The sequence below is a fragment of the Nelusetta ayraudi genome, unplaced genomic scaffold, assembly GCF_046127955.1.
Source record: "Nelusetta ayraudi isolate G7.1 ecotype Tasmania unplaced genomic scaffold, CSIRO-AGI_Nayr_v1 ptg000041l, whole genome shotgun sequence".
NCBI classification, from domain to species: domain Eukaryota; kingdom Metazoa; phylum Chordata; class Actinopteri; order Tetraodontiformes; family Monacanthidae; genus Nelusetta; species Nelusetta ayraudi.
The window spans coordinates 1480191-1505705 of record NW_027466091.1 but is presented as its reverse complement, the minus strand read 5'-3'; the positions used below and the strand labels follow the sequence as shown (position 1 = coordinate 1505705).

General features: G+C 45.7%; 1 protein-coding gene across 1 annotated transcript; it reads left to right on the top strand.

The window, feature by feature from the left end:
* On the top strand, positions 1–24835 carry cspg4ba (chondroitin sulfate proteoglycan 4ba). The gene is made up of 10 exons (XM_076033348.1): positions 1–295; positions 4414–4577; positions 6543–10112; positions 10700–11167; positions 12110–12286; positions 15273–15471; positions 16185–16316; positions 18931–19103; positions 19389–19572; positions 19907–24835. Exons 1-10 carry the CDS (start codon positions 208–210, stop codon positions 21949–21951), a joined length of 7200 nt encoding a protein of 2399 aa, XP_075889463.1. The 5' UTR covers positions 1–207; the 3' UTR covers positions 21952–24835.
* The last annotated feature ends 680 nt before the right edge of the window (positions 24836–25515 follow it).

The window sequence follows — 25515 nt, the reverse complement described above, 5'->3', positions numbered from 1 at the left end:
CGCCTGAGTGTGTCGGGGTGTCCTGCGCTGCTCTCAGCACTGGCCGCCGCGACCACCGTCGTTTCGGGGTTATTCAACTCCTTGACCGGGCACCGGAGCGTAACCGAGAGAAAACAGGCGTGTAAATATGTAACCTGCGGGCTCGCTGTGACGGTGAAAGCGCTGCGGCGGCGGCGCTGTTGGCGGTCCTGCGGAGGGGGAAGAGACATGGACTCTGCCGGGAGACACAGCCGCACCAAGTTGTTGCTCCGCGGGCTACTTTGGTGGTCGCTCCTGCTCCGGCTGGCGTCTGGAGGTAAAGAAACGACTCGACATTTCCCGCTGTTGTTAACAAATGGGAACAGGTGTGGTGTGTGGTGTGGTGGTGTGAGTGTTGCTGTTGGTGTTTTTGTGCAAAGTTGCGTTTCTTCTTCTTCTTCTTCTTCTTCTTCTTCTTCTTCTTCTTTTCTTTCTTTTTTCTCCCTCCCCCGCCAACTACACGTATCTTGTGTTTGTAACGTAGTTTCCCCTGAGTTCCTTTTAAGTGTCGGAGCTGAATGTGGAAAATGTGTTAATTCGCCCTGAAGCTAACTCACCTGGCTGCCAGGTTGAGGCGACACTTTCCGTGTGTGTAAACAGTAGGATTGACCTCCTCTCCTCCTCCACCGTCTCCAATTGCGTTTAAACGGATTCTGCACCATGTTTTGACCATGCACTGATTTATCTTGATGGTCTGTTTGGCCTTTGAGCGGTTGAAGCTCTTCACGATGAAAAAAAAATAGAAAGTAAAGAAGAAAGAAACTCTTGACCATTATTATTATTATTATTATTATTATTATTATTATTATTTTGTTTAATTTTTTATTGTCATTATTGTTATTATTTTTTTTATTGTCATTATTATTATTATCATTATTATGCTTCGTGTGCGTGTCCCACACTCAGCATGACTGCTCACGTCATGGTTTGCCGGGGATTTAAACGACTGCCACTCGACTTTTGGCTAATCAGTGCATGCTCGGTGCACAAACAGGATCTGCCCTCTATTAGAGGCAACGGCAGAAATAGGACTGCGCTGCCCACTGCACTGGAAGAACTATCTGACTGTGTGACAGCAGCACACTCGCCTGAATCTCATAATGATGGACAGTCCTCGCCGCGTCCGGAGATCTAAAGTGGAAAGTATTTATTATTTTTTTTCCTCTCCCCCCACCCCCCAGTGCCGCACAGCTTCACATGCACATTCCATACATCCACAATAGACATGCTGAGATTCTGGCCCTCACTGGATGATCCGATCCTGGGCATGTGTCATCTCTTTTCAGTGTTCACCCAGGCTTTGCCCTGGGGTTAATCAGAAACCACTTCAGCATGACTCACGCTCACCATATCCCACAATGAAAAAATAATTACAGTATATATATGCATTTGGTGTACTTGAGTGCGCCATGGATTGCGGACGTGTTTGTCGTGGCATGGGGCCGCCGTCCTCTGATGCTCCTCCGTGCCGGACCGCGACGGCTCGGCGAGTCGCGCTCCAATCGAGTCGGATCTCAGATTATGATTTTTTTGTTTTTGTTTGTGCGTCCGGGAGGCTGAGCACGCAAGCAGCCTGTGAAGCTCAGCTTTTAGCCCCTCAAATTAAGTGTAAGTGGGTGTTTGCTGAAAGGTCACAGGCTTTGCCGCTGTTGCTCTCAGAGAACTGCCCCTGCAGAAATGTAGATTACAGAACAACCTTCAAACATCTCCCGTTTTTTCCCCCCCTCCTGCTACTTCAACACAGACAGACGTGTGTTTATGTTTGGGTATAGTTTGCTGGCAGTCTGCTTTGGTCTTTCATTTGCTCCCCACCAAGTGAAATTATGGGGGGGGGAAGAGAATTGTTATACCCCATTGTTGAATTGGTTAAGGATCCGCGTTCCTCCAGGGAATCGTGGGACGGAGCCGTCTTTCCTCCTCTGGTTTTAAACAGATTTGACATTCAACAACATGACGTCACTGGGACGATGCTGAAATACAGTGCAGCGGCGATGTCCATCCTTGTGAATTCAAGGGAGGAATGTCACTTCCTTCCTCTCAGCCAGTTGTCGCAAATGCTTCCTCCCCGTTATGTATGTACACGCAGCCAGTCAGATGAGTGAACATGATGCATAAATGAGAATTAGAGTCGAGTCAGCCCGACAGGGTCAGACCGAAGACAGGTAATGCTGGTTGCCACGTGCCTGTGGGCCTGTTCACAGGTTCAGTCCCAAATGTGCTTCAAAGCTTTCAATAGCACATCAGAGTTGTCTCCTCTGACATCGTGTGAACAAAGATCATGGCATCTTCCTATAGATAATATGTGGGATGTGGAATATTAACAATAAAAGGTCCCCTAGTGTGCAGACATTTCCCTCTGGCTTTTTTTTTTTTTTTTTTTTTTTTAAATCAAGATGTTTCTTTAGCCCGTCAGTGAACTCCTCAGAAAAGAGAGATGTCAGTTCTTCTTTGCTTCCTTGTTTGCTCCACTTTTCACAAAGTTGCGCGTTAAAACATTCAGTTGTGTGAAAAAAGAGGATGTGCTTCACTGACACCTGTCCCAGGTTAGTAACAAAACAGCCAGACGCCGTTTGACGTTCCTCGTCTCCTTCCAAACACCGAGAAGGAACACGAGCGTCTCGTTTTAACAGGAAGTTAAAACCAAACCCGAAAAATACAATTTATATTATAATATTGGATGTTTAATCTTTACACCCTAATGAGGACAAATGTTGTCTTGTGTTAATGTTAGAAACGAGAAAATTGAAGGTTTGATTGTGCGAAAAATACATATAATATATATATACATATAAAATCAATCAAAAGTTACTGTTTAAAGAAAGCTCCTACTCTCTCTCTCTCTTTTATACATATAGATATGCTATGTTTCATCTGGCTCAAGGTTTTTTTGAGACAAAACATGGCCTATGAAGATGTCCAGTTAAAGGAAAATAAAATAAGAAATAAAAAAAAAACCTATTCATCCGCCAAGTTATTGCCATTGACACGACACGTGAAAATTACGTTCAACTTGGAGCCCCGTGTTCCCCGGTGAGTCACATCCATCCATTTAGCTGCAGTCGGCGTGGAAATAACAAACCCAAATGTGAATGGACGGGTCTCCTGATGGAGGCAAAGGGGTGTTTATTAACCTTTCGCAATGCGTGGGATGGCGGAGCCTCATTAGAGGCGGAGCTGGTGGCGGCCGGGGCGCAAGAGGGGTCAGATGATAAAAGCTTCGGAGCACGTTAGTCCAGATTACAGGATGATGCGGGATGGCTGGAAGGTGAGGCAGGAGAAACAGCTGGGTCCGCCGCGGCCCGCCGCCGTGCTCTCGCTGGAACATGGGACCGCCGATAATGTGGGGACGTCAGAGCCTTTCATGTTCAGGTTGAAGGTTCCTGTCAGGGCAGGCCAGGCACCGACATGTCTGACTCCTTCCCTCCCCCACACCCCCCGCCCCCTTTAACCACATCGGCATCCACATCCTCACTTTGTTACACTGCTGTTGGGGCATTAGAAGCCAAATACCTGTTAAGTTCTCTCCGGTCGTTTCCCTACAGTGTGGACGTCACGCCTGAACCAAGTTCTCTGCCTAAATCTTTGCATTAGCTGAGACTTAAAACCTGTAAACTGTGACTCGGCGCTTTTGTTTTTCATCTCGAGGGTGGTTGTTACAGTACAGGTGAGGCTTTAAAGTGTCATAATTATACTCTAGTCCCTCTTGAATGCATGTAAATCATGGCAGCTCAGTATGCGAAGCGCAGATGTTCTTCCGGCCGTCGCCAAGGCTGTGAGCTCAAGGAACAAGGCTTTATCACCTGGTGAGGGTTACTGTGTGTGTGTGTGTGTGTGTGTGTGTGTGTGTGTGTGTGAGTGTGAGACACACACACACACACACACACACACACACACACACACACACACACACACACACACACACAAATTCCTCTTGTAAAGAACAACCAGGATGATAATTAGCCCGGCTTTCATATCTAAATGTCACACGTGAGCTATATTAAGACCAACCAATGCTTGACTTGCTTTGTCCGCTGCTATTGCTACAGCTTCTGTTCCACTTTCCTTTTCACGTACACCCCCGGCCTTCTCCTTCTTCTTCTTCTTCTTCTTCTTCTTCTTCTTCTTTTTTTTAATTGTCTCAATCACTGCAGCACAAAAAAACTCAACTCAACTTTATTTATAGAGCACTTTAAACACAACCACAGCTGACACAAAGTGCTGTACATAATAACAAAAGCATAAAACAAGCAATAACACAATAAAAGCATTAAAACAAATGCGGTCTCATGCTGTGTCGACTGCCACTGAAACGGATTTTTCATTGCGATATCATCGCTGTTTCTCTGCGCTTTGTCCTCTGTGAAACACGCCTCCCTCGTTTGTCCCTTTCACCAGCTTCCTTCTACGGCGATGGCTTCGTACAGCTGAAGGCAACGGAGTCGTCCGACCATAACACGCTCCGCGTTCGCTTCCGAACGTCCAGCACCAACGGCCTGCTGTTTCTCGCTGCCGGCCAGACTGACTGCTTGCTGCTGGAGCTCCACGCCGGCCGCCTGCAGGTGGGTACATCTGTGGCTTCAGCGCATGATCATGTGTTCCAGCGTACACCAGCACACGCGTGCATGTATGTACAGTTCTACAATACACACACACACACACACACACTTTGTGGCAGACCAGATGTACACGTGTGGGAACACATGTCACACAATGTAAACCTTGAGCTATTTCTCCAACTCCAAATGACGTTGTCAGTCTTTTCATGCGGTAACACAATCAGACAAGCGTGCGTGGTGAGAGAGGGGTGTTGACTCCTGACCCAGTCACGGTGTCACATTGAAAGGGACGACAGTACGGAAAAGCAGCAGATCAGCGGCGGATCTCTGAAAAAAAAAACACACACACACAAAAAAAAAACGCACTGCGCATTCATCACAGGGTTTTTAGAACGTCTTTGTCATTGGAGGATTTGCCGTCTGTGGTCAGTCACATTTGATGACAGTGAAAAGGGAACGGTTAACAAGGAACTGGTGCAGTTAAAATAAGAGCAGGGTTGACATAAAGCAAAAGATCTGAAAATAACAAATGCAGTTAGTGGCAGACAGGACAAAAAAACAAAACAGAGATTAATTCTTGCACTTATATAACAGTTAAAATGTGGTGGTTTGAGGAGGACGTTATTGTTTCATGCATCCCAAAGTGAAGAAGAACAAAGCAGCAAAAACAGACTAATAATATTGGAAACATCCAATGAGCCACAGTCACTTCAGCTATAGATGTGTCCCTGATGTATCATTTTAAGAAAAGGAAAACGCACAACTCTGTCATTGAGAAGATCAGGTTTACTTTAATCATGCATTCAAATAGCATATGCATAACAGGCTTATAAAACCATCATTTGAAGCTGAATTCTTTAAGTATAAGATGTAGTGAAAAAAAACCTGAACATTTGTTTCTGTCTTTTTTTTATGGCTACTAAACATCTATAGTTTTTTGGCACATTTAACAGACATTGGATGAGGTTTGTCTCCCATGCCAAGCAAACTGCATGTATTTTTAGCCCAACTCAAACCTCGCTGGGAGGTTTTAGGGGTGAAATACATTTGTCCTTTTTAAGAATGCCTGTAAAGCATTCGGTGAAAAGCGCTGCCAGATCACATCAGCACACAGAATAAAACAGTTCAACAGAAAAGCCCCTTTAATAAGAAAAGACATCAGTAGCACAAAATGCAAAATGACTCTCTGAGGTTTTCTCCATCAGTCCCTTGAAATTTGTGTGATTGAGTTTTTTTTTTTTTTGGTCGACTTGTTGTGACTTAGTTGGTGACTGGAAGTGAGTCACACTGACAACTGTGTTGCGCTGACCCCCCCCCCCCCCGCGCCCTCGAGTGCGAGCCGCTCATCGCTGTTCCTTCAAGTGGCGCAGGTCGCTGAAACACTTTTCGGTTCTTTTGCCCAAGTTGTCCTCCAGGCGGGGGTCCTGCTCCGTGTGAGTCAGTCGCAAGTGTTTCCTCCTTGGACACCCGTGCGCAGAGAGCAAGGACTCGGCAGCAAGTGTGTCATGTAGATGCAGCAGTCCCGAGAAAGTGACGTGGTGCTCTGAGGACACAGCTAGAGGGAGAGAGACGTTGTCAGCTTTTGCCCTGATAATTCATAGAGAAAGCTCACACAATAAAACTGTCTGGCATTTCAGTATCCACCTAGTTGAGATCATTTTTGTCCATTCCTTGTTTTTATAGTGTCTACACATGATTTGTCAATTCTTCATAATTCCACAGGTCACAAAAATATTTTATTATATGGTGAAAAAAAAAGCAGTCTGATCACTGTTCAACCGCCTCTGGTAGCCTGGTGGAAGCAGTCGGGACATTATTGAAAACTCTTCACTTTGAAATTTTTTGGCCTGACATTGGCATTGTATGTTAATCAGCAAAGTACATGAGATGGTCATGTTAAGATATTACCACTGGTTATTGTGATTTATTGTATTTCATGATCCATTTTTTTCTTCTTTCTTCACATAGCTGAAAGTGGACCTGGGCTCTGGGGAGCGGGTATTGCATTCAGACAGAGGCACCCAGCTCAACGACCTGGCCTGGCACTTGGTGGAGGTGCACCATATGTTGCACAATGTCACTCTGACTGTGGACAAGAACTCTCATACCAGTGTCAACATGCCGGGCTCCCAGCAGGATCTCCACATCATGGATGGTCTCTTTGTCGGAGGCTCGGGAGGCCTGGACAGGCGATACATCCCCAGGGACCCGGTCGGCTTCCGAGGCTGCATGGATGAAGTAATCTTCAACAAACACGACCTGCTGTCATCACTACGGCCGTATGCTGGATTCAAGAATGTTTATGAGGTATCTTTAGGATGCAGCCCCCAATTCTTTGCCAGTGAAGATGACCCCATCAGCTTCTTTAGCTCCAGAGCCTATATGTCTTTTCCAACATGGACTAGCCAGCAGGAAACTGTATTTGAGTGCGTGGTGCACACTTCAGCTAAAGATGGGATTATCTTGTACAGTTCAGCAAGGGAAGGAGACTTTGTGGCTGTGGAGATTCATGAGGGGATCCCAGTGGCCATAGTAGGGAAAGGGGGAACCAAAACGGAGCTTCGCTCCCCCACGCCGATAAATAACAAAAAATGGCATTCCATCAAGTTAAACTTGAGTTCCAAAAATGTTGGACTCGCTGTCGATGGGGACTTGGTGAAAAGCAGCATCAGTTCTCGTCCAAAGGCGCTTCAGTTTAAAGGGTTTCTTTTTGTTGGAGGCATTGATGACAGCACCAGGGCAGAAGTCAAAAAAGTCGGGCTTCTTTCTGTGTCAGGAAAGCGTGTTAGAGGAGGTTCTTTCAAAGGATGCTTGAGGAACATTGAAGTCAACGGAGTGAAGCTCGGTCTCTCCAATACAATAGTGACCAAGGATATCTCAGTTGGCTGTGAGCCAGAAAAAGAGCCAGAACCATCAACAACAGCAAGTCCAACCAGTAGTCCAGGATCCCTCTTTCACATGATAACAACAGCGTCACCGCTCATGTCGACTCTCGCACCAGGTTTGGACAGAAGGTATGGCTCCAATTTTATGCAGCTTAGAAACCTTGTCGTCCCCGAAGGTGGTCGAGCGTCTCTCGAGGCCAAACACATCAAAGTGCTTCTGGACTTCAAGAAACTCGGTATCAGACAATCTCAGATCATGTTCCGTATCCAGGAGCAGCCAGTTCACGGTCAGATAAGGCTCGATGTCGACCCGGACCAGGAGAAGAACACCTTCAGCATGTTGGACCTCTGGCATGGAAGGGCGATGTACATCCATGGAGGCTCAGAGGAACCCGATGACTTTTTCTTGTTTTCAGTGTATTCTAGCAGTAGAAAGCAAGTCCCCGACTATCTGAAGAGCAATAAACTGTATCGCTACAACCTCACCGTAACGCCTACCAATGATCCACCGGAATTGAGCCTCCCTGAGGGAAATCTCTTTGTCATGTTGGAAAACTCAAAGAAGCGACTCACCACAGATATTCTAAGGGCAGTGGACATTGACAGCAACAGCAGTGACCTCGTCTTCTCGGTTCTCGGGAACCTGAATGCAGACGCGGGATACTTGGAAATTGAAAACCATCCTGGCGTGGTTGTGAACTCGTTCTCTTATTTAGATTTAGAGGAACTGAGAGTTTATTATGTTCATACGGGGGTCAGAAACTCCAGGATAGTCCTCAGGGTTAGTGATGGGGAAAAGGTCAGCAACACTGTGGTTCTCCGAATCATGGCCGTACCGCTGGAGTACAAGATCGCCAACAGCACAGGCCTTGAGGTCAACCAAGGAGAGTGGGCCTTCATTGGTTCACAGCAGCTGGCGGTGCAAACCAACGCTGTTAAACAAGTGGTAGACGTCCGCTATGACGTTGTCGAGCCGCCGCAGTACGGAGCACTTCAGAGGCTTCACTCCAGCGGGGAGTGGAGGCACACTGACTCGTTCTCTCAGAGGCTCATAGAAAAAGGCCGTCTGAGGTACGTCAACACTTTCCAAGAAATCCAGACATTCAGCGCCAGTGAATACTTCAGAACCAAAGTGACCGTGGCTGGGAGAGCCACCACTGAGATAGTCTTCCCCATCAATGTGAAATGGGTGAAGTACCACTTGATGAGGAACATTGTGATGGAAATGGATAAGGCTAGAAAAGCCACTCTAGACTCTCATTATCTTTATGCCACGGCTGAAGGTCTCACCCTCTCTGAAGGTGACCTCTACTTCCGGGTTCTCACCATTCCCAAAAAAGGAAAGCTCCTGCTTGACTCTGCGGTCCTGAGCAAGAACTCGACCTTCAGCCAGAAAGACCTAACGGATAAAAAAGTGCATTACGTGCTTGTGGACAGACCCCACGAAGACACGCATGACAGGTTTAAGTTTCAGCTGGTCTCGAAGCACGCGCAGTCGCAAAATTACGATTTCCAATTTTCCATCAAAGCTGACGTCAATAGCGTGTTCATGAAAAACGATGGGCTCGCAATTCTTGAAGGGGAAAGTAAAGTCATTACGCAAGATTTGCTGTTTGCCGAGACATTAAGCACCAGGGACATGTACTACACAGTCACTAGCAGCCCCAAGCATGGAAAACTGGTGCGAATCAGCCTCTCAAATTCTAACGCTAGCTACAGCAACATCTTAACCTTTACCAACCAGGAAATACTGGACGAACGGATCATGTACATCCACGATGATGGCGAGTCGACTCACGACGGGTTCAGCTTCATAGCCTCCACCAGTCCTGGCTTCAAATCTTCTGTCGAAGAAGACAACGTCGGTGCCAAAGAAGGAACGTTCAACGTATCTATTCAGCTCCTCAATGACCAGAAACCCATGCGTGTCATCGATAAAGTTTTCCACGTCGTAAGGGATGGACAGAGGCTGGTCACTATTGAGGATTTGCGTTACCACGATCCAGACACAGATTTCGATGACGGCCAGCTGGTTTACACTCGACGGGGAATCCCAATGGGCGACCTGGTGCTGGCTAACGACACGACTCAGCGACTCTTCCAGTTTCAACAGAGGGATTTGATTGAGAAGCGGGTGCTGTTCGTCCACAAAGGCGTGAGCACTGGCCGCTTTGTCCTCTTCGTCTCCGATGGGAAACATTTTATATCGAGCCTTTTAGACATCAGCGCGCACGACCCTTTCCTAAAGGTGGCCAACAACACCGGTCTGCTGGTCCAAAAGGGCAAGTCGGTGAGAGTTCTCACCAGCAACTTCAGCGTCGCTTCGAATCTTGACATCAGAGATGACCATGAGGTCACGTTTGAGTTGGACGAGGCCCCCCGATACGGAGACCTGTTTTGCAATGAGACAAAGGTGGAGTCTTTCTCGCAGTCTGACTTAAAGAATGGCCTGGTCTCCTATCGGCACAATGACGGCAATCATCTGGCAGATTATTTCAACCTGACTGTGAAAGCCAAAGGTCTCCGACTCGCGGTGAGGGTCAGCGTGAAGGTCTATCTGGAAAGTCACCAAAGGCCACCCATCGTGCAGCAGATCAACACCATACTGGTGGAAGAGGGAAAACCTGCCAAGATTGACGAAACTAAACTAGAGGTGAGAATCTTCAATCAATTGAAGACATCGCTTATGACTTCAATTGATTCGTTTTGCATTTAAATGTCCAGTGTGTAATATTTGGCTCGATTTATTATTTTTATATTGGTAAAAGCTAAATATACTGCATTGCATAAAAGGTGGATGAGGTATCCAGGTTTGGTTGCCCAGATCACTGTAGTTCACTGGCAAACTCAGGAGGGGGAGGGAGTGTGAAAGATGCTGCAATCTGAAATGTAACCACTTGGTGTCGCTGTTTCTTCTTCAAAATCTCCAAATATGACACACTCAACCTTTAACTTGACGTTTTTAAGACATTCAAAATAATGGAAGATTTATAATTTAACATTTGAAGGAAAAATAGGTAGAAAGGCTCAAAATTTAAACGATTTAAGCAACCGGTGTTAAGAAAGCTCATATTGCAATTATTCTAACTCCATACAAAGAGAAATATGAATTGTTAAAAAAACCCAGCTGTTCCTGCCTTGGCTTTCAATCTTCCTTCAAAGGTACAATTTCAGTGTCAAACAATGTTTCTTCAACATTCCAACATTTTACCCACAGACTATGTCTCCTAAATACCGCAGGTAACTCATGAGGACAATCTGCCATCCGAGATTGTGTTCAAAGTCAGGATGGCCCCGTCTCATGGTTTTCTCCGGCGTTTCGACAAAGAGCGCTACGTCGGAACCAAACAGTCGCCCGTCAAGACGTTCACCCAGGAGGACGTGAACGCCGGCAACGTCCAGTACGTGCAGGACGAGCCCCACAAAGTGAACGACACGCTCGTCCTCGACGCCTCCAACGGGGTCACGGACGTCAGCGGCATCAGGGTGACTGTCGATATCATCCCACGCCTCATCCCGCTGCAAGTCTCCAACATCACGCTGGACGAAGGCGGCGTCAGGGCGCTCACGCACGACGTGCTCACTGTCACCAGTCGCCACTTTGCCGCAGTCAACTTCCTGTACACGCTGACTGAGGCCCCGCGGCACGGCCACATCGAGCACTCCCGGCTCGCCGGCGTGCCCATCACCTCTTTCAGCAGGAGGCAGGTGAGGTGTTTGCTCGCTGCCGAATAAGATCAAAACATTATTGTGATATTAACGTTCTCTCTGACCTGAAATAACTGTAGCTGCGTTTCCAAAATTTCGACAAAGTACATTTGCGATTTGCAGGTGTTTCCATTGAATGGTGTGAGACGCATCAGCCGTAATTCTCGTAAAATATCAAGAATGGCTGTTAGATTTTTCTCTTTGATTACTTGGGGAAAAAAAAAAAATCTGTCTCCTCCTCCATCCAAACATAACGCGCCATTCTCACTTTAAGTGAACTGGTCACCTGACCCCGTACGTCATGTCTAGTGACGAGTGTCATGTCTGGTGTTCCCATGACATTTTTGTGATATAGCTCTATATCGATATGTCTGAAAAAGCACCTCATGAGAGCGTCAAAACATTTTAGTGATATTTAAGAGGTTTTTTCGAGTTTAAGTGTTTCCATTAGCATTTTTTTTATTGCGATATTTAGGTTAAATTCTAGGGGTAATGGAAACGTAGCTACTGTAGAATCTCAGGTCATAGATGCAGACCTGAATGGCCTTTTTTTTTGTTACACAATTGCCTCCCTAATTAACTCTCCTTCGTGTAATAATGGTATGTTTGGAGCAGTTAATGGAAGAGGACAGATCATCTAATATTCCCAAGCATCAGCTGCAAGCACTGCAGTCGGAGCTCCTCAATTATCCCTGTTTTTTTTCGGCCGTATTGCAAAATGAGGTTTGCCTGAAGTCAACCCCGATACACAACTACTTACGTTTACGCCTGTAACCTCAATGGGGTCATTACTTAAGCTACTGATATTATTAAAATGCTCGATTCTGTTTTGTCTGTGTTCTCCCGCCCCGGCTTGACCTCGCTGTTGTTTGCGCTCCTCCCCTGCCTCGGCGATAAACACGCCGACGGCGACCCTAACGCTGTCCCCTGTCCCTCAACCAGGTGGAGCACGACTTGATTAACTACGTCCACGATGGCAGCGAGTCTCTGGCCGACAGCTTCACTGTGGTGGCCAACGACACGGGCCTGAGGAAGCAGAGCGCAGCCCAGACGGTGCACATCCAGGTTACAGCTGTCAACGATGAGGCTCCTGTTATTACAGCCAACAGCGTCCTTCGGGTCAGTCCACGCTTCTGCCCTATATTTAAACTGCGGAGGGTTTTTTTGGGTTTTTTTTTTTTTTTCCGACTGGCAGGTCTGGCACCAGCGCTTGCCGTCACAATTTGCATGTGGGCGGTGTTGCCACGGCTGGCTGGCTGGCTGGCTGGCTGGCTGGCTGGCTGGATGGAAGAACACTGCTATGTCTGCTATGTAGGGGAGGATCCAGATGGGTTGGCCTGCAGTGTGGAACAGACACTGACACAGTTTTTGAAAGTGTTTGGCTCACGCCGTCTGTTTTTTTGTTTTTTTTCTTTTAATGTTAAACACATTCGATCGGCATGCAAAGCAATAATAATAAAAAAAAAAAAACATTGTGTTTTTGGCAGCGGTCGACTTGCACTGTGGAAGCTCCAGGCAATTCATAGTCCTTCTTTGAAAGAGTTTAAATGCCGCTGAGTGACCTGATGGCGCGGCCTTGAAATAGCAGCTGCTCTCAGCACATGGCTTCGGTTCAGTCCGGTTTTATCTCCGTCGCGTGCCTGCCTGTCCAGGGAGGCCACATGCTTGTCACAAACGCAGCTCCAGTCACGTCAAAGCATTGGACTTCCACAGTGAAATGGTCAGAGGCCTTAGTGTGCGTGTGTGTGTGTCTGTGTGTGTGCTGACTCGTGCAGTGCTGACTTGTGCTCTGTCATCTTCAATGGCCGGAAGAGAGAGAGAGAGAGAGAGAGAGAGAGAGAGAGAGAGAGAGAGAGAGAGAGAGAGAGAGAGAGAGAGAGAGAGAGAGAGAGAGAGAGAAAGAGAGAGAGAGAGAGAGAAAGAGAGAGAGAGAGAGAGACTGAAGTGAAAGTCTTTATTGTCTTTGCAGCTTTGCACTGAGATGCCATAAATTCCTCAGGGATCCTGCAGGGCACAGACACCCCCCCCCCCCCCCCCCCCCCCCACACACACACACACCCCAGGAAGACAGTGACGTTTGACAAATTAGAAGTTAAATCTAAAAGATCATCTCATGAGGGGGTTTCTGGTGACAAACAATGATATTAGCGACCGTTCGCTTTAACTCGGTTCCAGAAGTACTTTCATGTGTTAGCAGTTATGAGTCAAGATGTCCACTAGGTGGCTCTCTCCCACTGCAATTCCTTCTACAAAGTGGAAAACATTCTGTTCTAAGTTCAGTTCAGTCGTCTCAAGATAATATGAGATAGAAGGGATGTATTTCATTAGGTTTTAAGTGATGTAATTATGTTTTGAAAAATTACGAAATCAGAACTGTTTTTGCTGCAAGTCATTTAAATGTTTTTTTCAATAATAGAATCACAAAGAGGAAACACAATGCAAAATCCTCAGAGAATAACACATTTTAATGGGGAAAAGAGTGTTCTAATAGATTGACTCCAGCAGTCAAGGTTATGAAGCTTGAAAAAAAAAAAACCCAACAAACCCTGTGGAATTCGGTGAGAAGACGCGTGCGACGAAGCTCAAATTGAATGTTGTTGCCATTAAAGCTGCAGCCTGAGAGGCGGCGGCGGCGGCGGCAGAGTCGCTTTCATGTCGGAGGCATTGATCTCGACACCGGGGAGGCAGTCTGTGCAAATTGATCTCATGTGTCTTTCCCTTTGATTGTGGTGAGTCACCCCGAAGCTGCTCGTCGGCGCTGGTGAGTCCGATCCTGCTGCGACTCCCGCTGCACAGGAGGGAAGTGCAGGTGTAGTCATTTCCCACCCGACCACCACACGCACACACACACTGTGTGTGTGTGTGTGTGTGGTATCCCACTCACTGCTGTCGCAGGGGGTGGAAGTGGTTTGACGGAGCGTGACAAGAAGGAATAGAAATGGAAAAAAACAAAAACCTCCCCTGCTACTGTTTGACTAAAGGTGTTGAACCGGGTTTAATCGTCACCCAGAGTGTTGATGAGTCAAATATTAATTCCTGGAAAAGTTCTTTCCGTCAGCATTAAAATACGGGGAGGAGCTCTTTCGACCACGACGTCTCTCTCTCTCTCTCTCTCTCTCTCTTTATTCAAGGCCCTCGTTGATTATAAACAGTGAACCCTCGTCCCTCCAATAGTTAGCAGAGAAGCTCCAACACAAGTCTCAGGTTCCATCGTCGTCACTCCAGACGAGACTGTCGAAACTCCCCCTGAGGCGTAGAAGTGTTTGCACACTTTGGGTTCCGTGTTCCGTGTGTCAGTAAGTTTCTTTGCGTTGGCTTTAGGGCTTTGAGGTCACTTTGAGGAAGGACCTGAAAGTGTTTGACACGAACACAAACGTCACTCTTATTAGCGACTAAGACTGCGGCAGCAATCGCAGGCACGATTTGTTGTGAATAAGCAATGTTCTGTATTACTCAGTGAATGGGAAAGGTTTTTTTACGGCACCATTTGAACACAGTGAGCACGTTGAACTTCAAATATAGTTGACCTTAAAAATGATTCTCAGATAAAAAATGATTTTAAAATGCAAGCATAGGTACACGTGTATGTATATATTCCAGTGATCTTTATACAGGGCGTCCCAAAAAAATTGACATCATTTCATTATGTTGAAATAAGCTCAACCTTTCACAGGATGTATAGAAAGAGATCCAGATTTTATCTTTATTAAGGTTTTATTTTTGTGGTGCTTCCAGGTTGAAATGTGCTCGCACACAGTCACCCAGGCGGTGCACATATTGAACACTTATGAATTCGGTCCTAATGATGAACTTATGATGTTCAACACCTAAATTGTTCAATTTCGTTGAGCTAGACTTGGTAGTTTTCAAGATAATTGCTGTTAAAATGTCTTATTTTTTTCGTGACACCCTGTATATCGAGTCATCTTTTTTAAATAAATATGGATGTCTTTTTGTTTTGGCCGCCTGCCTGGCATCCTGCTGTCAGAGCCTTTCACATCCTCCCGCTCTGAGCCATGTCAAATAAAACTCTCCTGTTCCCGTGCGCCCCGAGGAATGAAGCGTGACTTACCCGCGCCGGGCTCCTCGTCTCTCTGCCGTGCAGGTGTGGGTGTCCTCGGTGACGGAGATCACCGCCGCTGACCTGAGGGTGGAGGACGCCGACTCTCCCCCAGAGAAGCTGCGCTACATGGTGACCCCGCCGAGCAACGGGCACCTGGCCCTCAAGAGCGCCCCCACGCAGGCCGTGTACAACTTCACGCAAACGCACATAGACCAGGGGCAGCTGCTGTTTGTTCACAAAGGTACCCCCCCCCCCTTTTTTTTAATAGGCTCCTTGAAAGCAGCACGTTAGTCAAGATTTTCCTATAAAAATGGAATAATTCTGTTTTTTGGACACAATCTCTGTTTCTTCCTGTGTGAATGCACGACTCAGTTAACCAGGTGAACTACGAACATATGACAAAATATATCATTCCAGCTATATAAGCAACAGTGCATTCTTGATTGAATTTTGGTTCAATTGATCTTTAACGGCACTTTGCTCACAAGTCACTTGAGAAAATGAAATGCACGAGAAAACCTCAAGACGGAATAGAGAATTTGAAGGTGCCTGGAAGCTGATGTTGAGTAATGGAAAAGCTCTGTCATGGCGTGCAGCTGTCAGTGACTCTCACATCAATAAAAGCTTCTGCCTACTCCCTCGATTCTTATCTGCTTCTCTCTTTCCTGCCCGTTTCTCTCTGTTTGTTCCCTGCAGAAAGGTTGGAATCACGTGCAATAGTCTCCCACTCTAGAAATAAAAGAAAAATTCCCTTCTTCACACATTGCAATTCACTAACCAATAGTCAATTATAACAACCGAGTGTATATATTTCTTGTACTAAAAAAAGAATATTATAAGTGGCAGTTTTTTTCTCCTCCTTCTTCAGGATTCTTTCTGAGTTCAAAGTTGTTGGACAAAACAATATGAAATGTTTTTTTTTTTTTTGGTGCCGGTGTGTCATTGCATTCACAGGTGCCATGTCTGGAGGATTCAACTTCCAAGCCAATGACGGCCTGAACTTCACCCCCAGGCAGATCTTCAGCATCACAGCCAAGGCTTTAGTTCTCAGCTTGGAGAACAACCGGCCACTCAAGGTGTTTCCAGGTAAACCAAAATAAAAGAACTCGGATCCATGCAAGTTTTGAGCACAAGTTACACACACACACACACACACACACACACACGCACACAAATAGCTTTTTCTACCGGTGGCGTGTTTCAGATGACGCAGCGTGTAATCCATTAGCTGCTAGTTAGATTCTCACCGCTACTTCCTTTAAATCATGGAACTTTTTTTCTATCATCGTATTTATTTTTTTGTGTCTGTGGTTTTCCTGTCTATGCAACATCACATTACGAGAGTGCTGCCGCAATACTAGACTGCTGCTTCTTTAAAAATGACTCGAAAAACCTTCTTCTAGACATTGTGTCAGTCATCCACTTCTGTAAACAATCCTGAGGTCGACTATTAATACGCACCAGCAAGACCACGTCCTTCTCTTTTTTGAGTCTTCTCATGAGCTCGGCTGCCAGTTCTGCGGATTCATGGCGTTGCGTTTTATTTCGCTTCATTTCGTAAGATTCCACTTCCTCTTGTCGTCACTTCGACAGTGGTACACCTCTGCACTCAATCTCTTTTGGTCAAACATTTCAGCACCTTTCCAGCAGCCTGCTCTGTCCTTAACCAAAAAATACCAGACGTGTGAGTCTGCTTCTAAAATCTGTCTGACTTGCTGCTTTTCTTTTCTTTTTACGTACCTCTAAATGCTCGGCGGTGTAAAATATTCGGTGTCGCCTGTTTCTACAAACACTTTTGTGTGTATGTGGCGGTTTTGTGGGGTTTTTTTTCTTTTTTTTTATGAGTGAGATGAGAAGGATGGCATGTGAGCAGCAAAGTGCCAGCTGGAACGCTCCGCTGAGCTTCCAGGGCCCCAGTGTGAATTGGTGCTTGAAAAGCTGTGCCGCTGTCTGTCTGTGGCAGTCCTGTTTGTGCTCGGTGCCAGGCGGGGCACAAAGAAACGAGACGGGGTGGGCGGGATGGGAGCTTTAACTCATAATGAAGGGTTTTGATGGGGTTAGAGGCTGACGTGAAACACTTTCACAGTGTGGAGGTGGGCTTGTTTTTTTTCTCTTTCTTTCTTTCTCTCTCGCCTTTTTCCACTCACAGATTCCTCAAATGTCGTAGTTCTTGATGTGAAACTGCCATAGTCTCTCTCTCTCTCTCTCTCTCTCTCTCTCCCTCTCTCTCCCCCTCTCTCTGTCTCTGTCTCTCTCTCTGTCTCTGGGTTAATGTGCAGAAACACGTGTTTTCATGAAAAAGTAAAGACTGAGATTGGAGCGTTGCCACTGCAACTGTGTGTATACAGTTCTACTCTTTTTAACCGCTGAAGAAAGAAAACACACTTAAAATTGGCTTTTCTCTTTTTTGATATTCTGGTATCTGGTGTCATAGTACAACATGTGTAATCTCTATCCCTAGTCTGTAATGTGTATTTTTAAATTAAATTTGAATTGCGTTTTATTTTTTCAAAAGGTTTTCTTTAAGACGGCGTAAAACCCAGTGCAGACGCAGGTTTTTGGACTCCTGCAGTCGTGGGCCCATAGAGCGTGCGCAGTAGTGTCACTTCCCATCATGCCTCTGAAACTCACGTGCTCTATTTGACCAATCCAAACGAGCTGAGCCACAGCAGCACGTACGACGTTGTGACGTCACGCTGGGAATAAACTCTTTTCTGGTGGTTTTCTGGCCTCTATCATTTTATTTTTAACGACTAAAAGAGCATGACTGAAAAATCTACAATAGAAAGTTTTGCTACGAATTGCATTTCAGGTCACAGTCATCCTGTTTAGTTTATTTTTGGATTGCCTTCTATGGGGAAAATGCTTTTTGGGCCTACGGGATTTGTTTTTGCTGCAGTACCTTTAGTGACCACTGGGAAAAAAATCGGCGCGCTGCCATATCGTGAGTCCGGTATCCAGTTCTTATCATTCACCCATGGTGAAAACCTTCACCATAGAGGTTTTGTGAGTTGCACGGTAGAATGTGATGAACTCAAACATGAAAGCGCCTGAAAAAAAATCCATCGGACATGATGGGAAAACCCATCTTGCGCTGATTTAGATTGAAATGTCTTTTCCTCGGAAGAGATTAAAAAAAAAAAAAAGTCTCCTCTTTTCCAAGATGTAAATTTCCCATGGGACACAGACAGGGCGGGTGGGAGCGCTCATGGGAAGTGATGAATGAATTTCACTGTGCTTTGACCCCCTCTTCCCTCCATCGCGGTTTCCGTCATTTATCAGCAGTCTTCTTATTTTAACTTGCTCACACTCTGGGAAGTCCTTCAATCAGAAACACAGCTCTGTAGTCAGTTTCTTCGTGCGCGGGAGACGTTTTTCCACACGAGGGAGCTTCTTGCTGATCCACTTGTTAGCCTTGTTTATGTCATGCTGCAGTTTGACTGCTGTAAGCAGCCATATGTGCGGCGCAGCTTCATTGTAAAACATCAAAGGTCGCGTTTTCCATTCAAACAAAACAATGGTTTTGTTTGAAGTGAAGCTAAATGGAACACAAGACCAACGCTTAAGTGATCACCACACACACACACACACACACACACACACACACACACACACACACACACACACACACACGCACCAGACTGTGATCAAATCTTTACTCCTCGTAATCACTATTTCAATTTCACATTCGTTTCTGCAGGCTCCTCCGCAACAATCACAAATGAGAATTTAGAGGCGTTGACCAACGACGTTGGCAACGCCTCGAACCGCGTCGTCACGTTCAGTGTGGTGCGGCATCCCAAGCTGGGGCGACTGGTGAGGAGACAGCAGGATAATTCAACGGTGGATGTCTCCACTTTCACACAAGACATGGTGGGTGAACTGGGATCTGATTTACAGCTTCCTCTTAATGGAATAAAAATGAAAATCCTTTCTCATTGGAGTAGGACGGGTCATTTATTACCGGTAGATTTATTAGTAAGAGATGGTTTCTCATCTGTGTGTTACAAAGAGTCATGTATTAAATTAAGGATTAAAGATGCAATCATTTCATTGCTTCTGTAATGACTGTCAAGGAAATGAAGAGTCGCTGACACTTCTTAACCTTTTTGTTAAGGTTGATTATGAACCGAGGGTCTGAATGCTTTTGTGTTTCAGGTGGACAGGAAAGAGATTGCCTATGTTCAGACTCCCATTGAGGCGGTGGGCTGGGAAGCGATGGACTCTGTGACCTTCCATGTGACATCGCCGCCGTCCTCTTTGGAAAGTCAGACCTTCAAAATAGACATTTCGTATGAGAACACCGGACCAGAGCACAACACGGTCCTGCTCGCAAACACAGGTATGAGTGAAGGTGTTCACAGCTTTAAGTGTCTCGTAACGTTATTGTCACCAAGATTTAGTTCTGATGTGTAAAATGATAGTTGCTGCAAGGGGAGAGGACGAAGTAAGAAGTAAGCGAGATGCTGCATTGAGGTTTAAATCTGACACGTGGATGTGTGTTTGTTTCTTCATGCCATGAAATTGGCTGTTCCATGAGCACCAGCCCCATTCACTTTAAAGGCTTTATTTTTTTTATATCGTAATAGTCAATGTATCATAGAAATCTTTCATCATTCCGTGATATTTTCATAGCTGCGTCCCTGATGATTACAATGTTGTTTGCTTGACGACAGGTGCTGTGGTGACTGAAGGGGAGAGCGTTGTCATCGATGAATCTAAGCTGGACGCCTCCAACCTGATGTCCAAGTTGCCGACGCCTCAGCGAAGCTCTCGCGAGGTCTGGTTCAAAGTGTCGTCGCTGCCGCGCCATGGCGTCATCATTGTGGGCGAGAGAAACCTCACACAGGAGAAACCCAACTTCTCCCAGTTCATTGTGAAAAAGTACGGCATCACCTACGTGCACGACAACTCGGAGACCACTCGGGATTCCTTTGCATTTAGTGCATGGTTAAATCTAAAAGGCCGAACCGCACAGCTCCCTGAGGACGACGGTGATGCTGTTGAGGAGCATTTTAACATCACGATCGTACCCATAAATGACCAACCACCAGTGCTGAAGACCAAGTCTCCAGGTCTGAGGGTGGTCCAGGGAGATACGGTGGCAATTTGCCCTGAGAATCTCAAAGTGGAAGACTTGGACAACCCTCCTGATGACATTAAATTCACTGTGATAAGTATGCCCAATAATGGTTTCCTCGCGCTTGAAGGAAGCCTGAATGAGTCGATTGGAATCTTCACACAGGCCCAAATTAATAGCAGAAGGGTCTACTTCATCCACGATGGCAGCGCCACCTCTGGTGTGTTCTACTTCAGTGTCACAGATGGACATCACAAACCGATATATAAACTCTTCAATCTAGAGGTGATTGAGATCACCATCTCTTTGGTGAACTACACTGGATTGACACTGGAACAAGGTAAGACCTCGGTGTCTCTGACCCAGGACAACCTGGCTGCTGAGTCCAACGGGAAAAACGTCACCGTCCACTTCCTGATTTCGAGGCCTCCAAGTTTTGGCAAGATTCTAAAGGGCAATCAGGAGGTCAAGCAGTTTGACCAAGAGGACATCAGGTCTGGTATGTTGTCCTATCACATGACCTCCATAACATCTGGAGAAGACAGCTTTGAGTTTACCGCATTCACTTCAGAGGCCAATCTGACCGGACAAGTGCTCAACGTAACCGTGCGACCTTTGATTCAGCTCGGCAAAGACTTGCGGATCCCAAATGGGATCGCAGTCAAATTGAACAATAGTTTCTTTAATGTCTCTGAGCTGGCCAAGATCTGTGACAGTGACCCTGTGTTTGAGATTATCCGCCAACCCAAGTATGGAAAAGTGGTGAGGACGAAACGGAAAGCTGAGCCAGCTCAATCCTTCACCTTTCAGGAGGTGTTGCAAGAGAAGGTCACCCTGGAACTGAATGCCAACATGACTGGAGTTCAGGAATTAAATGATTCATTGGTGTTTGTATTGAAAACGGGTAACATCCAGCCTGCTAAAGGAGAACTTCACTTCACAGTTGTGCCATACGATCCCACCCTGTCGCCAACCACAAAGAGTCCTGTCTCCTCGACAACGACTGCTCCCCAGACTTCTCTGCAAACCTCCAGAAACGGGACAGCCTCACCAGTCCAGTCCACTCACTTCATTTCCACCCAGCAACCCAGCAAATCCCAGCAAAAGTTCAAGGGACGTAACCGCTGGGGAAACTCCAACAGAACAAGCATTTTTAGCACGACTCTTGGCAAACCCACCAGAGGAACCGAGGATTTGCACCACAGGAACACACCGGTTCGGGTAGAGTCATACCCTCAAAAGTCCTCCAATCCCCTCCTGGTGATCCTACCCCTCCTGGCCCTGCTGCTGCTCGTGATCATCTTTGTGGTCCTGGTCATCTTTCTTCGACACCACAGGCAGAGAAAACAGAGCACAGCTGCGCCAAACGAGCCAGCTGTGGTTGCCCCTCACAGCACTCACTCATACCACGGCGAACCTCAGAGGAGCGCAGCCGTTCCCACGGTGACTGTCACTCCGCTCAATCCGACCCGTCCAGGTAGCCCCGGTTTGGATAGGTTAACACTCAGCTCAGGCTCTGGTTACGACACACTCGATTCGAGCATGGTCGTCAGTTCCTGGAGGAGTGGTTTTCCTTCATCCTCCTCTCAAATGATCCAGACTGCCACTCCAACGCTGCAGAGGAATCAGTACTGGGTGTAAGCGGCCAACTTTGTGAGCCACGAGCCGTGGAGAAGAAAAAAATGTTCCAAGCCTCGTTTTGTTTTGTTTACCTGAGGAATGACGCCGCAGCTTTTGTTTTATTGGAACTAATGAATTCTCTTGTGCGCATAATCGCCTGGTACCACAGCAGTTAGTTGGTTGTACTTGATATAAACATTCAGTTCATTTTCCCCCAAGCTCCAGGCCCAAGAAGTCAAGGGAATATTCGACCCAAATTGAAAAATTTACCATTTCACTTCTCACCTCAATGTGGATGCACACTCTTGTTACTTTTCAGTGCACGTGAACAGTCTTGACTTTTACAAAGGGAAAGACTTTAATTCAGAGGACCCACAGGGGTAAAGCATAAAACAGGTCTTCATACCACTTGATCATCATCAGTTGTATTGTAAAGTCAAAATTCACACACAGAGCACAATTCAGAGTATTCTCGCTGACTGTAGCTCTTCCTGGTGTTCTAATGGGTGGGCATGCAACTAAAGTGTTGCATGCGTACAGATCCTCAGAGAAGGTGACAGCTGAAAACAAGGGGGCATTTTTATGGTTAGATTTGAACTGTTTAACAAATCATTTCTGAGACATTTTTTAACTTATTTATACATACTTTTACTATGTCATTATTATTTTTTAATTTTTCGCAGTGCACTGAATGCTGAGTGAGGAGTGTGTAAGACTTAACTTTGTTGGGTTTTTACACATTGATGAGGTGTTGCCTTCTGACCCAGAGCTGCAATCCTATTGGCTCTTGTGAGTATTGGAAGTTGTGGTAGCAGGTGAGTTGCTATGAGAGCCACATTGGATTCTGGCTGTGTGGCTGCAGCGCATGTTGTAGCTAAAAACGGGTGGTGCAGTCTGTTTGGAAGAATCTGGTTGTGTGCAACTTTCTGACATTTGTAATGAGCACAGCGGCATGTATGGAGTGTTTTTTTTTGTTGTTGTCTGCTGTTTGTTTCACATTGGACTGCTTTGGAAGCCACTTGAGGCCCCATTGGACTTCAGCCTGGATGGAAGTGAAACTCTCACTTTATCACTAGAGCCTTTGCCAGTTTAAGTTCAATTCAGACCGCCATCAGATCCAGTCTGATGTTGCACAATGACTGTGAATGTTTGTTCACAAAGAGATTATTTTCTGAAAGTTGGAAAAAAAAGAAAAGAAATGCATTTGGTGAAGACTGATGGTGTGGTAGGTGCTTGTGAGTTCTGGGCGCCTTAGTGGAAGAAATTGATTGATTCCACTTTAGAAACCGTTTCTGATGCAACACACCTCGGCCAAAGTGCTCTCAAGATCCACCTAACCAAACCCAAGGCTGCAAAGCTGTTTCAGTTACTGTGTGAGATTTAATGCAGTCAAATCAGCCCATTAGTCATAAACACACCAAGCACTAATAACTGCTGTGTATATTAAGATGGACACGTTTTGCTTCTCTTGAGCTTTTACAAAACAGTCACTGCTGTGGTTCATTTACGTTTGACAACCTCATGAGCGGCTATTGGCTTTCCAACATTTTCTGGTCCTCTTGCACATTTGGAGTTCTCTCCTGGAAGCGGTGACGGTCATGACGGGAAACCCGCTTCCGAGTAACAGCTTTCAACTGTGACCTGGTACGTGTGACGCATCCGCAAAGTATCTGCTGTAAGCGTTTCAATTGGTAGCACATTTTATATTGAGTATATGTCTTGTATAATGCAGTATAGCAACTTTTTTTTTTGTAATCTCAGGTACTTTGTTAGGTCATGTACTTTTCTGATAACACTGATGACGAAGCTTGCATGAATTGTCAGTAATTATGGTCCTTGTTAAACATCGTGAGGTGAAATATTGAACCATAGTTTTGCTGAAACATCCTCCCAGCATGGCTGTACAATATCTCTAAAAAAAATAGCAGATTTTCTTTTCAAGCATTTTGTTAATACTGTGATTGAGAGAGTACTGACTTTCCAGTATAAACAGTATTTTTTTTTTTAAACAAAAGTTCATGGCTTCAGCCTTGAAAGACTCTCCAGTGTCACTGTATTTCATCCTCCATCTCCTCAGTAATTAAAACTGAGGCATCAATTACATCCTGTCATTGACAGGTCAATGACAATTGTCCTATCTAGGCAAACTCGAGATTTCCTCAACACTGATAACTGCTGATATGTAATCATTATTATTTGACGCTTTAACGTGTGTCCTCCGGTGCTTTCTTTTTCTGTTCCTCTCTTTTTGGATTATTTGTGGCTAAACACTGGATTAATGTCTTCACTGTGTGTTAATGGTCACCTGTCCTGCCAAATTGTGTCACATGATTAGATGCGGTCACAGGAACCTGATATAGAAATGTTATATAATGTTATTCTATCATCTTTTTTTCTTTTCTTTTTTTTTTTTACCAAGAAAAAAAGTCTATCCGCTGTATTTCAGTATCATTGAACGTGTCATATTTATGTGTATGTTTTTAATAAACCAAATCAAATGTGAAAAGAGCCTTTTTCTGCTTTCGCACGGTTCTAATAATCGCACAACGCTGATACATTTGTGCATTTATCATCATTCATGGTCTTCCGGACAGGTCGTTGACCTTTAAAGGGCCTGTCTTCCTGCTCTCAGTTGGTGAGCTCAGTGTGAGTGACGTTCATAATTAATGGAATCGGCGGGAATTTGTCGAACTGAAGACTGCGAGTTACGGACGGTCGTGTTATTTGCACAAAGATCCCTTTCTGCATGTGGAAGCTCACAGCTGTGAGTCAGTCCGCGTGGGCAATGGCTATCATGTGAAGAAAACCAATGACCGGTTCTCCTGGGCCCCCGAAAACCCAATCAGGGACGCCTGTCACATGTGCGCATTCTGCAAATTAGAGATGACAGTCGGTGCCATGAATGAGGCCACGGCCGTGTAATCCCAGGAGCTCGCAGGTCAGAGGGCGCTCGTCGGTCTTGCAGACGTCAGCCTGACGGCCTGATTTCAAAATGAATGCGGATTCTCGGCTGAAACTGGTTTGCAGACGGCGGCCTGAAGGAACAGCACCAAAAAAACACCCGCATTGACATTGCACCTCCCACGGTGTCGACATGTTTTCAAGTGACTGTGCAGCTCGACACCAGCGTGTTGATTGTCGCTGAACCTGGCTTGCAGCCGCAGCCGTTGCCCTGTGCAGTTGCGTTTTAGCACCTCTGAGTGCACTTCTAAATGCTGTTGCTCTCATGTCACCTTCCAGTTAGTTGAACTCTGCAGCATGACGGCCTTTGTCCATTAGCAGCAGCGCTGCGGCAGTGTTTGTGGCTCTTTCAGTTTTACAGATTCTGATGTGAAACCTGATTGAAGTCGTCTGCATGAACCTTTTATGTACCATTAATATCTTTTTTTTTTCTAAAAGATGAAATCAAGAATATTAAAAATGTTCGCCCCCAAGTTTTATTTTGAAATGTCTATATTGGAATCGCAATTGGCTTTAATCACCAGTTTTGTACAGCGAACAACAAATTGGACTCAGGATAGGTTGATTTACAACACAGATGCCAGGAACCTAGAATAGGGAATAAGGAAAAATAGAACCTAGTCA

Excerpts from the sequence above, each read along its gene's own strand:
- cspg4ba (XM_076033348.1), top strand. The coding sequence starts at position 208 with ATGGACTCTGCCGGGAGACACAGCCGCACCAAGTTGTTGCTCCGCGGG. Across the intron at positions 11,168-12,109 it reads CCTCTTTCAGCAGGAGGCAG|GTGGAGCACGACTTGATTAA; the intron begins GTGAGGTGTTTG and ends TCCCTCAACCAG. Across the intron at positions 19,104-19,388 it reads CCACTTTCACACAAGACATG|GTGGACAGGAAAGAGATTGC; the intron begins GTGGGTGAACTG and ends TTTGTGTTTCAG.